The 16,729-nt window shown below is 35.1% G+C and overlaps 1 protein-coding gene across 1 annotated transcript in view; it reads right to left on the reverse strand.

Annotated features, from left to right (window-relative positions):
• Nucleotides 1-2,716: 2,716 nt before the first annotated feature.
• LOC101892238 (uncharacterized) overlaps nt 2,717-16,729 on the reverse strand; it is a 58,295-nt gene continuing 44,282 nt past the window's right edge. The window contains exon 2 of the mRNA XM_059119281.1: nt 2,717-5,976. Coding sequence (XP_058975264.1) covers nt 5,377-5,976 — 600 coding nt within the window. The 3' untranslated portion in view covers nt 2,717-5,376. The remainder of the gene's footprint in view (nt 5,977-16,729) is intronic.

Below are 16,729 nucleotides of genomic sequence, written 5' to 3' on the forward strand. Positions count from 1 at the left end.
TGGTTCTTATCTAGATTAGCAGCTGTTCAGCCAAAGTCTATTGTTTCTGAGTGGATGCGGATGTGTGGTGAGAGGTGTTTGAAATCAAACGTGGTGTGCAATTCAAAATTAAGGAATAATGCGAATTTTCATGAATTTAACAAAAGCTAATGGCGATTATGAATAATGCTACTTCAAAGCTGTAATGCCAGTTTAAACTGCACACTGTAAGAATCCTGCATAGAAAGTTTTAAACCCATATTTTGACATAGAATAAATGTTAGAAGCTCCCTTTTTTCCAGGTTCCAGGATTCGAAACAGTAACCCTTTTAGGCCACAAGTAAATCCCGTTGAAATATCAATTATTTCAGGCCGAAAAACAAATCTGGTGGGAATGTCCAGCATATTACATAGCTACCAATTTGTGTTCTGGTATTAGTAAGTTGAATTTCAAAAATACCGTTATTGGGAATATTACTACATTTTATTAATGCTACCGAAATTTTCCTTATAAATTATTCAGTTTTTTCTCAAGCGTGGCAAAAGTCTTTCCATTAATTTTAAATTTTTTGCCAAAGTAGCTCTTCTGTTTTTTTTGCAAGTCAACACAAGTCGGCAATTGTGTCTGTCTGGCCACAACAAAAAAAAAAAACGCAGAATTCTACCTTTTTCCACCCAATTTTTCCACCCATTTGCAAGTAAAAAAGGTCCTGGCTGATAAACAGACGCCCAGACATATAACAAGACATGTGCCTCTTTGTATATGTGTGGACGTGTGTAAGCGGGTGATTGTTATAAAAGTCTGGTAGCCCCTACAATACAAAGAACAGAGAGAGGGAGAGAGAGAATGAGAAAAAAAAACGCATGTTAAGCATGACTTATTTTGACACAATTTCACGCAATGCTTGACATTCGCCGTAGAGGTTTATATGCGAATGCCATCAGCTGGCAAGGACCAAAGGAAAACAAAATAAGAATACGAAACGAGCGTACGTCAGATGAAAGGACTAAATACGGAATAAACACGAAATGCTTATTATGGCGTTTCAAGCGAACAACGACGACAATGAGACCGGCAAGGACAACAGCAGAAGCCCCGGCAGCCGCAGCGGTGGCAACAACGACAACGACAAATAATGTTTAAATAAACATTAACGTATTTTTTAATGCTCACATGCGATTTATTTAATATGTCTACAATGCACACACACACACGCATATGGAGAAGTTTACAAATAATCCTTTCGGTTGTTGTTACATTGCGACTACGCTGAACAGGCAATGGGGAATTGAGGAATATTCCCACTGCCCTTCCAGCGTATTTGCAATGTAACAGCAACCGAAAGGATATTTTTGAAACTTCTGGGTATTTTTTTCATTTTTTATGATGGGCTGAAATCAGGTGGGCTGAAATCATCGGAATATTCTTCTATTTCTCAAACTTCATGTGATTTCTCCTTATATTTTTTTTTAAATATTGACTGGGGTTTTAATATCCTTGGTAATGGAGATATATCTTAGATCAGAGAATCATGTATATCAGGGATACATTTTTCAAGAATTCGCAACCCTAAAATGTATCTGGGTCGAGGTTTCCAAATCTTTAATTATGAAAGATATATCCAATTATTGTTCGAAATTGTCATTATTAATTGTTAAAGGAATCCCAGCTAATATTTTAGTCCAAATTTGATCCAAATCTCTGCTGAATTTTCCCAATTTCTGATTCTGAATTCCTTTCGATTTCGGTACAAAAGATGTATGGACGTTGTCACTAAAATCGGAAAATTGTCCTAAATCGGTCTAATTTCCACAAGAAATCTACAGAAAACCGTAATTTTCTCAAAGACAATTAGAAATTCCGGAAAAAACATCTAAAATCTGAGTCCTCGGAAAAAAATTGGTGGAGGTGGATAACCTCGTTGTGGAGGTATATAAAGAAACATAGAATCCATCTAACTCCATCGTACAATTTCTAATATTACTTAAAATTTTAAGCAGACTTTCATATCGCTTCAGAGATATAAATTTTCCATCCGGAACAGCTTTAATTTTATTTCTTTGCTTTACCCACATCCGACACCAACTGTAACTCGCCTCACGCTTACCAAAAGAAAAATGCACACAATCACACGCTTAAGCGAGCATAAGTTTATTAAGCTTAAAGCTGCAATTTGTTGCAATTTCTTTAGAATTTATTTTCGTTGTTGATCTTCGGGGTGGGAATTATTCTTGTGTCGTGGCCCAAACCAACAACAACAAAAAAACTCTAAACCCTTTAAAGGATTGCATTTCCTTTTGTATGGCGTGCCGTTGTGTGTGCAATTGAAATATTTGAAGATTTAAGTTCCAAGGATACCCAACATACCAAAAATACAATGCAGCTTGAGAACAATATTATAAAAATATAATTTTTCAAAAATGCTTGAGAAACACTTATGTTCCACAAACATTTCTCAAATCTGTCCCTTGTTGACAAATTAGTTTTGATTTTTTGTGAAAATTGTCAGCAAGAAATTATTTTCTTTGGCAGAAAACAAAATCACGCGAATTTAGGACCCATTTCTGGACCGAACCCTTAAGGTATGCATGAATAATAAATCCGGGAATCTTTCACATAAATTATTCCAATCCCATTTCAGATTGGAAGCATCAAAAAAGTTGAAGGAATTCAATAGATGTGTAGTCTTAGTGGAAGAGATGCAGAAGTTCAAATAAGGGAGAAGAAAGCGTCAGGGTATCAAGGCCACATGAGGGAGAGACTACTGGGATGTCCATTAAGAAAAAAATGTGAAAAATGATTAAAAATTAAAAAAATAATAATATTATATACTATTACAAAAATAAGCTTATTATAATATTATTTTTGTAAGCTTATTCTACAATTTCAAGTATAAGCTTATAAATAAGGGTTCCGTTTCGATTATTCTATACTTGTTACACAAACATTTTTCAATGTTTTCTCAAGATTTTCTCAAGCTTAAGGCTTATGTTCATAAGCTTAATGTAATATTATTCTCAAGCCATTTTGGTATGTTGGGTATTTTTATCCATTCAACCACAAATCGAAGAAATGTATTTTCCAACTACCAAATGAATTGGAAACAGTGTTGCCATTTTCCATTTTTCATAGAAAATTTTAAAATTAAAATAATGTTTTCTTCCTGTACTTTTTACACCCCTTCTCCATACTGTGGAGGGTATATTAAGTTTGTCATTTTGTTTGTAATTCCTCAAAAGATGCATTTCAGACCCTACAGAATATATAAACATACAAATTCTTGACCAGCCCTGTCCCTCCGTCTGCCTGTCCGATTGTGGAAATCGAACGAAATGAGGTTGGTGGACATAATTTCAGTCAAAAGTATTTTAGTTCCGAGGAATTGTTGGTATTGAAATTGGTCCTCGTTTTGTTATGGCCCCCATATAACTGTACTGCTAGACCTTACATTTTAGTCACAATTTCAAACCTAATTCTCTGTAAATTGCTAGTTTTAATTTCGAGTATGTTCTTGCAGAACACTGCACACACAGGCCAAAGTTTTGGTATAAACCCCATATAATTGTACCTCCAGTTATTCGGAATTTTGATAATTTGATTCACACTTTTCACCAGAATCTTTTTAAATACGGTATTTGGAGGTCACACAGGTCTACGTCTCCATACAGCCCCCATACCACGGATTCCTCCTATATTCGGTAATCTAAAGATTTTAGCAACATTGTCCCTGATTTTTTTTCTTCGAAATTGGTATTTGGCGTTGATAGTAGCCACTAACTTCTCTCACAGCAAAATATCCACATTTTCGAATATCCCCCATATATCTGTACGTGACAATATTCGATATTTTGATGATTTATGTCACAATTTTGCCTAAATTGTTTTAAATTTTGTATTTGAATTTCATAATGGGTACTACTTTCAAGGACTGAACAATTACCAATACAGACCCCCATTCGCGTAGATTCTCCATATAATGGTATCTTCCGATATTTGGTATTTTAGTCACATTTCTCAACGAAATTAACCAAATTTGTATTTTCAGTTCGCAATTGGCACCGGCTTCTCAGGCAGATAATTGGCTATACAGATGCACGTTGTCTTATTGCCTCCATATTTATTTCATTATTCCATGAAAACGAAGGAGAAGCCCTACTAGAATAAGTTCTTTCCAAATAGCATAGGAGAAACTTCACTATCCACAGAATTACACTGAATTGCGATTGCTGGCTCTGCAGTTTTTTGAGAAATCTCTTCAAAATATGAGAATATGAACACCTTGCTATATAACCGACAAATGGCAGCCCGGGCTCGGAAGTGTGAAAAATGAAAGATTAAATTATTCAACCAAACCGAAAGTAAGAAAAAAATAAGCAATGAAATAAATTCAATAAAGAAAAAGTCAAGCAGGCAACTGCATATTTGTGGCTTAGCTAAAGGAGGAAAATGCTCTGATGTAGTTTTCTGACATTTCCGAAAAGTCTGTGAAATTAATTTAAAGAAATATTGGAAAGGCAAAAAATTGCTGTATCAAATTTTCAAATGCAAAGTGAGACACCAAAATATAAATTCACTCATACATATGTATCAAGAAGCTTAAAGACATGCAAGTGAGGATGACAATGATGAGGGTAATGACAATGTATGAGTATGATTGGTTCAATAGATGTGTGTAACGGCCAGGGACGTAGTCAGAGACGTGAGTCTCCCAAATGACTTCTTTTCTGCAATTTTTGAGAACCTAACTTGGAAAACTTAAGATTTTACTAATTGAGACCCCACGAAAATCCATTTCTGTGTACGTCCCTGGTATGTGCGGGTGTGTGTGTGTGTGTTTGTGTGCTAGTCCATAAGTTGCAAGTTTATGTTCAATACTATCGGCTTTCGTTTTGAAGCAATTTAGCACTTAGTCTAGCTAACGATTCATCATCACTGGTAATTGTTTTATGCTCTTAATATCCACATTTGCTTTTGTTGTTGTTGCTGTTGTTGTTGTTACTGCTGCTTCCTATTCAATATTTTAATAAACTAAGCATTTTTTATATCAATTTAGCTATCAAATGTCTAAATGGACTCTGTTGCCGTGGACATTTTGTTTTAGTTTCTAGTCTTATCAACTATTTTCGGGAGATGGCCTTAAGGAGTAGTTTTGTTTTGTTTTTTATTTTTTGATTTATTTTTCTCATTTTCTTTTCGCTTTTGCTTTTGCACACAAAATAGACATCATTCTTAGAATTATGCTAGGGTAGCTTGTTTTTGTTCTCTTTGTTATGCGTTTTAGTTAAATTTACATCGTCATTGTGTTTTTTGGTTTTTGTTGTTGCTGTTGTTGTTTTTATTTTTGTTGTAAAAGCAATAAATATGCAAAATAGAAAAATCCTATTTAAATACTATAATTACGTTGGCTTTACTGATGTATCACGACGTTTGCTACCACCACCCCCACTGCCGCAGCCGCCGCCGCTGCCACCACCACCACTTGTACAGAACACGCGACTGGCTTTGCTGGCTGGCGTTTGGGTGTGTATTAAGGACGGCCATTGACGTTTAATAACGGCAAAATGTGTCATTTGGAATGTGTTCGTCTGCTGACATCTTCGTTCAACGAATCCCGTCAGGCAGTAACCCATGTTGTAGTCCTCCATGGAGATGTTTGAACTTAAATACAATTTGAATTCGTCGTTATCCTTTGGTGCTGCTGCGGCGGATGGCGACCTCCCCGACGACGACGTTGATGATGTGGTTGAGAATGTTGACACAGCTCCCGAATTCGAGAATGCTGATGACGACGACGACGAGTCTTTGCTCCGGAAATGACCAACTATCAGCAGAGAACCTTTCTGCTCGAGCTGAACCATTTTGGCTTTGGTGACACGTCGCTGGGTGCCGGCAAACTCCTCAATTCGACACCGATTCGGCTGCCACCAGCAAGGGGTTATCGTCCAGTATGACGATGAGGCGGTGCGAGCCCATCCTTCTTCGGGATAGAGTAGAATCTGCAAAAGGCCAAAAGAAAAGAAGAAAGCAAACATTAGAGGCAAATGGAAATGGTGGAGAAGCTATCAAGGATACAGGTGATTGGCGTTGAATTCAATTTGACTTTTTGCCCTTATGTTGGTGTTTTTTTTTATACCCTCCATATATTATGGAAGGTATATTAAATTCGTCATTCCGTTTGTACATTATCGAAAAAATAATTTTAGACGTTACAAAGTGCATACATTCCTGATAAGCGTAAAATTCTAAGATGATTTAGCCCTGTCGGTCCGTCTGTCAGTCCGTCTGTTGTAATCACGCTAGAGTCGAAGCGAATAAAGATACGAATCTAATTTTTGTGTGCAGGCAGGTAAAGTTGGAAGATGGGCTATATCGGTCCACGATATCAAATGGTATTTTGACGATTTTAGGGTCATTATTCACCGGAGTTGTTTCAAACTTCGCAATTAGAGTTGGTATAGGGTACTACAGCCTTTGACAAAAAAATTGGGTATGCACGCCCATGTCTTCGAATAGCCTCTATATAACGGTATCTCCCAATATTCGGTATTTTAATGATTTTAACGACATTATTCACCGGAATTGATTCAAATTTCTCATTTGAAGATCTTAATGGGTGCTACAGTCTATGACAAAAATTTTCGTCTGCAAGCCCACGTCTTCATATAGCCTCCATATATCAGTACCTCCGTATATTCTGTGTTTTGACGATTTTAAGTACAATATTCACCGAAATTGTTTGAAATTTCGTATTTGAAGTTCCTAATAGGTACTACAGCATGTGACAGAAATATGTCTATGCAGGTCCAGGTCTTCGTATAGGCCCCATACATCAGTACATCCCTATATTCGGTATTTTGACAATTTTAGGTACAATATTTTTGTTCAAGTTTCGTATTTGAATATTGTAATGACATATGACTATGCAGGTTCACGACTTCTCAATATATCGGCTATATTCTGTATTTTTAAGATTTTATTTATTATTAATATTATTATTATTATTATTATTGTTATTATTATTATTATTATTATTATTATTATTATTATTATTATTATTATTATTACTATTATTATTATTATTATTATTATTATTATTATTATTATTATTATTATTATTATTATTATTATTATTATTATTATTATTATTATTATTATTATTATTATTATTATTATTATTATTATTATTATTATTATTATTATTATTATTATTATTATTATTATTATTATTATTATTATTATTATTATTATTATATTATTATTATTATATTATTATTATTATTATATTATTATTATTATTATTATTATTATATTATTATTATTATTATTATTATTATTATTATTATATTATTATTATTATTATTATTATTATTATTATTATTATTATTATTATTATTATTATTATTATTATTATTATTATTATTATTATTATTATTATTATTATTATTATTATTATTATATTATTATTATTATTATTATTATTATTATTATTATTATTATTATTATTATTATTATTATTATTATTATTATTATTATTATTATTATTATTATTGTCGTTATAGGCAATTAAAAAATAAATTTAAATTGAAATAGGGGACAAAGTAAAAATTAGAAAAACAAAACATTTCTATATTTTTCAATTTCCATAACCTCCATGAAGGGAGAAATGATTTCAAATGATCAAATTTGCCCTCAAATATTTAAAATTTCATATAATTTTTCGAACAGTTCTTTTATTATTAAAAACTCCATTGCAATTTTTGCCTTCTTTGTGCATTCAAGAATAGTTTATGAATATTTAAATGAATCCAAAATGATAATCATATTTTCGTTTTCCAGCTTCTCTTACTATCCCCCCACCTCGTTGCTCCTTTGCGGAAACTTATTTCCCTTTGTTGCCGATTCTTTGTACTCGAAAATTTCTTTAATTGCCATTTCAATAATTTTATGCGAACATTTGCAGTTTAATGGCAATTATTTTGTTCTCCTTTTTTTCTTTGCTTTTCGTCTGATTTTTGAAAGGATAAAGTTTGCTCTTCACTTTCATCATCTTCTTAAAATGTTGTTACATTCGTTTGCTGACCAGCAATGCAAACATGTCGAAGTGCAAGACGGAGGGTGAAGAGCGGCGCTGGGGGATTGAAGATTGGTTTGTAATCGATATCGAGATGATGGGATATGCATTCTTTCCGATTTCCACTCTTTGGCAAATTGCATTAAAAACTTTTCTTCTTTTTGTGGTGTTGGAAATTTACTTCGTTAAATTGGAAATTGGAACAAATTTACTGCAAGGAATTGTGGATGTGGGGGAAAAATAAAAATATTTCAATACACCAATCTACAAAATTCTTTCAAAAACCAAATAATCGTTAACATGCCAATCTCCTGTTATAAATTTGCCAAATGCCCTCCATTTTAATTCCCAGTGGCTTATTAAAATTTTTAACAATTTATAACTGTGATTATAATTTCTTAAATTTTTGGATTTTTAATTGGTTTTTAAACATCCCGGCTGCCTGGCAATAATTCCCAGCCCACACTCTGCTCGGTTTTCAAGTAGGCGACCATAATTGATGGTTATGACATTTCGAACCATACTTAATAAACCGCAAAAAGAAGTTATTTAAAAAAGCCGCCTTTGTGTGTATGTGTGTGTGTCTGAGTCCTGTGTCCGCACGAGTGTGCGTTTGTGTACGTTTTTATGAGTGTTTTTGAAATTGTTGTAGCAACAGCAACAACAAAAACAACGGCAGCGACCATAACAAAAGCTATCAAACGCACATAATAATGATAAAAATGTGTAATTATGGCAAAACCCCCAAAACCATTATTCATAACATTTCGATTTTGAAGTGGGTTTGAATTTATTTCCTCTTACGTAGAAAGGGTTTTGGGTTTTTGGGGTGATGGAATTTGGGGAATTTTTTTTATTTATTTATTTTAATGGCATTAACAATCCTGCACCATCCTTTATGATCCCAAACTATTCCCAGCCTGCAATTAATAAAAAATTGTGTGTAGCATTGTAAAATATTGATATCCGATATGCAGTCTCTCTCTGGTGTATTCTTGCATGGTCCAGGAAAACACTGTGGACATCTTAAAAAATTAAAATGCCTTTCAAAATGGTTATCCTTGTACCAACAATTTCCCATCACCCCAAACAGTATCCCCCTGCTCAACAAAACCGCATCAATGATTCACTGTGGCGGCCTCAATGTGCCTCTACCAGACATATAACAGCATTAATTTGTTCCACAACGCCATAAATTTCATTTGAATTGCTATCGCATTACAAAGTGTCCTTTGGCAGGATAAAATAACATCAAATAAAATAAATAAAAATTAACATTCGACCGCAAAATGCCAAAAACAAAAACAAACCAAAAACAAAAAAAAGGAAACACGCAATGCAAAACTCCAACACCAACACCAACAACGGAAATCACAACCGAATAAATGCCACAATATCTGTTTTATGGACATTTTCAAGGTTCGGTAACAAAATGTGGTTATGGCCAAATGATATCGTCACCATTCGAAATTGTGACCATTTCGGTCAAATGAATGATTGGAAACGCATGGAAATCCGTGTATTTAGGTTCAAAGGTGAGGTTCAAGTAAAAAAAAGACAGAAAAGAATAAATAAAGCGAGAATATTGAAAATGTGCGTGAGTTATTAGTTTGATAAGAGATAATGTGTGTCTCCAAACAAAAGAAATGCCACAACACAACATGATTTCAATGAGGGATGTAAATAAAACGAAAAATCAAAATTTTGAATAATTACAACTCTTATGAAATCTGATGTAAGGGTCCGATTGTCTTCAAATTACACTCTTCGCAATATTTTTATTAACCCAAGGTCTTGTGTGAAGATGGAAGGAATCGGCCCACTCCTTCTGATACCACCCTCAAACGATTATAAAATCCGAAATAAGCATCCGGTTCTCTTCATATTTCACACATTATTATTTATACTAACACAAGATCTGCTGTGAAGATGGGACATATCGGTCCACTCCTTCTCGTACTCCCCCACAGAGGGTCAAAATTTTGAATACCTACGAAGCTCATAAAAAGCGATACTACGTCTCAATATTTCCGCCAACACAAGATCTGATATTAATGTTGGATTACATCACATTTGTATCTTATAAAGCGAGTTTTCCAGATGTATGGGGACCTTTTCACATCGTAATTATATTTTTTGTGAGTATTTAGACAATATCGGTATCCTTTGCCAGATAACTTTCTGTTTCCCACTCTATAGGGATTATATGTATTGCACTCCGATTAATGTTTCAGACTTCAGTTTGTTTGAACGATAATGATGTTAAGACAGCTACATCATATCCAGGTATATCAGAGAAAAAATTTTTATGGCAATTTCCGATTCGGACTTGAATTTACTCCTCGTGAAAAATCTTTCGAACCACTTTCAAAGGTATGGACTAATTGGAGCTTTTTTTAATCGACCTTAATTGTTTAATAATGAGATCTCTTGTGGGGTATTAACTGACATGCGACCACACCAACACATTCAAACCCTGCATACCCAACAACAAATACGAACTTTCATTCAGTCAATATTTTCAAAAATATGCTGATAATGTTTTCAGGCAGTTACAATTGCAGATACTTAAAAAACAATAAATATGTCGCTCGTAATAAAATGTTTTAATTAAAAACTGCAATGGCCAGAACGACGACGACATAACGACGAACACGTGAAACATGCGCCACAAATAATAAGGCCAACTTAAATAATTAGCAGGACAATGACAAAAACAACAACAGCACCAACACCAACACCAACAAAACGGGAAATGACAAACATTTAATTGTAAATTGAATTTAATAAAATTTCGATTTCAGGGTGGGAAATAATTCTCCTGAATTTTATGATGCTCGACTAATTGGAACGTGGACAAAAGCGGACCAGAAACATAATTATACATTTAAACAAATGATTGGCCATAATGAGAGGTATTAACTTCTATTGTTCTATTTCCAGCTACTCCCCTCCCCCTCTTTGCTCCACTCTTTTTGAGAAGACAACAAATCAAGCGGTTAACTGGCATTTCATTTCATTGCCCCAGGCAACTGTTCGTTAATAAATCGATTTGGAAAACTGTGCAAAGCGAGCGTTAAACAAGCTATCATTACCGTTTCTTTTTCGAGCTGATATCCTTTTTGTTGTGGTTGTTGTTTTGAAACCCTTGCAAAAAAAGTATCTCCTGAATCACTGCTCAAGGCACACAACCACCACACTACTTGTTTAAAACCACAAATAATCGAAATCAGTGTCTGAGAGAGGGGAAGAGTAAGGGGTGGGGGAATGACACAGGCATAAAATAGTAACAGAACGCGCGCACACACACAGACACACACATTCAATGGTTATTTTTCCAACGGAACTCGTTAAAATTTCAAATGATTTCTTTTCGAAAAATAAAACATTAAATCTGCTCTCGGTGAGATAACAAAACAAAAACCAAATAGGCGGAACTTGATGCTGACAATGATGATGATGAAGACGATGAGGAGGAGGATGAAGGCGACGGTGTTGGGTGGGCCAGTGACAAGGCACTTCTTCTTGTTTTTTAGCCAAAATACGACTCATGGAATCTCTAAAATCATTGCTTAAGCAGAGCGTTGCCTTTTCTTTTTGACTTCCCGTTAAGTTACTCTTCTGAGTTGAAATATATGGCAAAACATTTTCCAATTCCCTTTTTTCGTAACAAGAAACAAGTTGATGGCAATTTCTGTTTTGTTTCGTTGAAAATTAGAAATACATTTTTTAATTACAAATCAATGACTCTGTAAAATTTTCCAGCCAACGGAAATTCAGCCATGAATTACGCACAAATTTGTAGGGGAGGAAATTAAATGAACAAAATACAGGAAATTGCAAAGCTCCCAAAGTAAATAATGAAACATGAATGAACATGAGCTTTTTGGCAGTTGTCATGCGGAGTGAATAGAATTTTTGTGGAAGTCAATTCGAGAAATTAATTTCGGGTTGGGGAACGATTTAATGTTAAGGCGATTATGGCTAGGACATAGAGGGATAATTTGGATGAAGAGGATTTTTTATTGCAGTTCAACAAGATGAAGAGCGAATTGTTGTCTTTGATTATGTTATTCGCAATTCCGTAATAATGTGGCGAATTGGCTATTTTTTATACCCTCCACCATACGTAGTATGGAGGGTATATTAAGTTCGTCATTCCGTTTGTAACTCATCGAAATAATAATTTTAAGACATAACAAAGTATATTCTTAATCAGCCTATCCGTCCGTCCATCTCTTGAAATCACGCTAGAGTCAAAACGAAAAAAGATAGGAAGCTTCCATTTTACACAGATTAGTCTTTTTTCTGCAGGCAGGTCAAGTTCGAAGGTGGGCTATCGTGTAACCCCCGTATGACGGCACCCCCCGACATTCGGTATTTTGTTGATTGTAGTCAAATTTTTCAATGAAATTGTCTGAAAATTCACAGAAGGATTTCCTCCGAGTACTTTATCCCCCTGGAAGAGTATTTTCTACATAGGTTCACGATATCGTGTATCCCCCACATAACGGTACCTTCCCATATTCAGTATTTTGATGATTTTAGCTACATTTGTCAATGGAATTGTCTAAAAACAATACTAGAAGTTCTTTCTAAACATTTTACCACCTGGAAGAGAAATGCCTATATATGCCCACGATATCGTATATCCCACATACAACGGTACCCTCCGATATTCATTATTTTGACAATTTTAGGCACATCATTCACCGAAGTTGTTTCAAATTTCGTATTTTGAAATTTGTAATAGGTACTATAGCCTATGACAAAAAATTGCATCCGCAGGCCCACGTCTTCATATAGCCTCCATATAACGGTATATCCCAATATTCGGTATTTTGGGATTTTAGGTACAACATTCACCGAAATTGTTTCAAATCTCGTATTTAAAGTTCCTAAAAGGTACTACAGCCTGTGACAGAAAATTACCTATGCATGTCCAGGTCTTCGTATAGCCCCGATATAACAGTACCTCCCTATATTCGGTATTTTCATGATTTCACCGGATATTTCTTCAAAGTTTATAATTTGAATATTGTAATGGCCTCTGACGAAAGTTGCCTATGTAGGTTCACATCTTTATGCAGACCCCAATATAACGGCTATATTCGGTATTTTTAAGATTTTAAAAGAATTTTTAACGGATTTTATTTTTTGGAAATTTATAAATTCGTTGATGGAGGGTATTCAAAGTTCGGCCCGGCCGAACTTACTGCTTTGTTACCTGTTTATCTGTAGACTGGTTTTAAGTATAGCAATTTACTCCCTGAATAAAATGTTAGCCCACATTTATTCGGAAATATTAAAAAAATGCATTTACTCCAAAAAAAAAAACTCAAGAAAAAGTAGATAACATTTCCTACCGATAAACACACATATGTATTCTTAATATACAATAGAAGTAAAGCTTTGATTTCTTTGTTCCTTTAATACCACTTCCAACTCGGTTTTCAACATTAAACTTTAAGTCACATATGTTGGAGTGATTCTGAACAAATTTTTCCACTCCACTGATGCCAGTCAATTTAAAAACTTATTAACTTTAGTATCTATTTTCAAATTTGCAAAAACAAACAAAACCAAGCCCTTTAGATCCCCAAACTCTGCCATTCCTAGAAATGCCTCAATCAATAATTTATTTTTTCACAAATATCACTCAGTCGACGTCGTTTCTTTTTTGTTGTAATTTGATGGCAACTTAGTTTGATAATCCCCTGGGGCAAACTTATTCTCAAATTGCCACAAACAAGAGAAAATAATGATCTATTAATATTTAAAGGCCGGACTAAGTAGACAAGGGAAATGTGGGAAAAAGTCCTTGACAATAAACAAAGCTCTGGCTTTTGCTAGCGAACATCACAAAACAAAACAAACCTGTTGAGCCTTGCCGAATATACATACACCTGCATACATGTGCTGGCAACACATACATGCCCACAACTCTGTCCCCCGTGCCAGACAAACCCACAAATTTATATTAAAAATTTATGTTCATTCTGTCAGAGATTACAACGAGCCTTATGCGGCAAGAGAGGAGGAGCAGGGTTGTTGCACCATCCGAGACAGGTGATTGGAAACAAAACGACGGCATAACAAATGATGATCTTTAATCCCTGAGTACATTTTAGCAGCCTCACATTTTGGTATTTGCCACCATCAAACACAGACACACGCACACACATACACATTCAAGTGTTAAAGCTGCTTTGGTCCTCCCTCTCCGCCCGTTTGGTTTTTGTTTCCCAGGCAGAACCTTTGATGTGTTGCTGTTTATTGAACCTGAGGGCAACAAAAAAAACAGGATCCCCAACAGCCACAGGAAGAAGAAAGAGAAAATAATAATAAATATCTTAATAAGTTGTAAATTTGTGAAAGTTTCAATAAAAAATAATAGCCCACTCATGCTTAAGGTTGTTATTGATAATGAATTGAGGGGGAGGGGGCTGCTACGGTGATATGAGAGGGGTAGTTCGGCAATTGAAAGGGAAAAATGCATGGGCTTTTTATTTTGGATTAATTTGTGGGAAGTTTGTTGACCAATTAAACCCATATTCTAAACTCATTTAGGTTTAGGGAAATGCCAAAGAGGAACATCACGATGTGAAAACTCTGGCCCCAATTTGGTAACTGTCTTCAAGAGCTATCGCACTTTTTATCGTGTCCTTCAATGGATTTTGCCCCAGCCTATGTGAGTTCCAATCTCTTGATATCCATGAAAGAAAAATTCAGGCGGTTCGCACCGATGGTCTATATCGGTGCTCCCTGTCGCTTTGTACGAAATTCATGGTAACTCTATGTTTTTATCAGTAGCTTGAGGGGTACAAAAATAATGGACCGTAAATTGGCTAAGTTTGATAAAAATATTAGGATCTATTTAGTTTGAACTTCATCGGAAACTGACTTCTATGAGTTATATTTTTTCAATTTCAATATCTAAAGAAAGTCGGCGACGAAGTATTCATTTTTGCACAGAACCTATATGAAGTGTTTCAAACGTTGCCCATTTGAGGAAGAAATGCCAGAGAGGGGGAGAGAATCTTTATATACCATATCCACATAAGATTCCAAGGGGGTAACCTATTTCTCATTTCATGAAGGCTATGGTTTTTCACAATTTAAGCCCTTATGGGCAAGGTTCTAGAAGAAGTGGACCAAAGATACACGAAGTGTGCACTTGGTTTGGACGTGGAACATACTGAACTTGGGATGATGGAAATATTGGACTGAGCAGAGTTTATACAAAATCCGATTAATAGATACAAAGTCAAACAGGCGGACGGACATAGCTAGACTGACTTCGAATTTCCTAAATTACGTTCAAAGGGACTTGCGGTCTAAACCCGTTGCTTATGCAGAGTCACGTTGTTGGCAATATATATATATATACCTTTTGAATCCATAAGGTATAAATATTTACAAGGTATTGAAAAAAACACATTGAACGTCCAAAATATCTCTAAATTACCTTCAAATAGAACGTCCTATTAAGCCATGTAGCCATTTTTCCATCCTTATTCAAACGACCTCCATAACGGTCGTTCCAATAAACAGATACTTACCTTAAATATGGTCTGACGACCATACATGTTAACACGTAACTTATATGTGCCCCGCTATATTTACACACCTTTGGGTTGGTGAAAAGGTTAAACATACTTAAAGCCTCCCCCGAACACACTCACACGCATTGCTACAAATGAAAAATGTTGTGTTGGCAGATTTTAACCTTCCGCCGCTACACACAAAAGCCGCACGCCAATGCCAAACCCAGCTGAACACCGATGTGTTTATGTGGCAAATGAATTGGAGTTTTCCCCTCCCGCAAAAGCCAGGCCAAAGGAGAAGAGCTGAATGAAATGTTCGAGGCTGGAGGATGTTTCCATCATTCGTATTTGGTCTGGAGCACACGAAAGGGTCCAAGTTCAAAGTTGGAGCATTAGGTAGCCACATTTCACCTGGGGTTGCAATAACTTTTATAATTTTGAACAGAAACCTCCCCGCCTCCCCCCTCCGTCACGCCCTCGGCATATTTGCCATAAAATAAAAGTTTGTTGTTACACATTGTAAATTGTCCATTAATAATATGCTCCCAACAACAAAAAAAGATATCTGGAGGGCTTCTTTAAAGCACGAAAATCAGGTCATGGTTAGCGAAATTTTAAACTTGTATGATTTGTGGCCATATGTGTCCTACTTGGCTTTGGCTTTTTCTTTTAAAATTTAATTTCGAGCTCTTTATTAAATGGGAAATTATTTCTTCACATGTACATACATACATATGTATGTGTGTGTGTGTGCGCCTTGTTTGTTGATGGTGGACCTGCAGAATTTCATTTTTATGAAATTGATTGCTTGGATTTTTATTGAATTTAAAAAGTTTCGACGCAGACAACCAACCGTTGTACTGGCCAGATCATATTAAGCAGGTCATTGCAGACCTTAAACTGACATTTATTTGCCAAACTATGAATGTGGCGTGTAAGGTAGCCAGCAGGCGCGTAGCCAGGGCATGGGAAAGGTATTAAACTTAAAGGTTTAATATTTTTTGCTACAGCATACATACGTTCTCTGAAAAAGACGTAACCTCACAATGTTGACATCTGTGTGTGTGTGTATGTGTGTGTGTAAAACTCTCGGAAAATATGATATAAAATCGCCAACCTTTTCATGTGAAA

Source organism: Musca domestica, unplaced genomic scaffold (genome assembly GCF_030504385.1).
Source record: "Musca domestica strain aabys unplaced genomic scaffold, Musca_domestica.polishedcontigs.V.1.1 141, whole genome shotgun sequence".
Taxonomy (NCBI): domain Eukaryota; kingdom Metazoa; phylum Arthropoda; class Insecta; order Diptera; family Muscidae; genus Musca; species Musca domestica.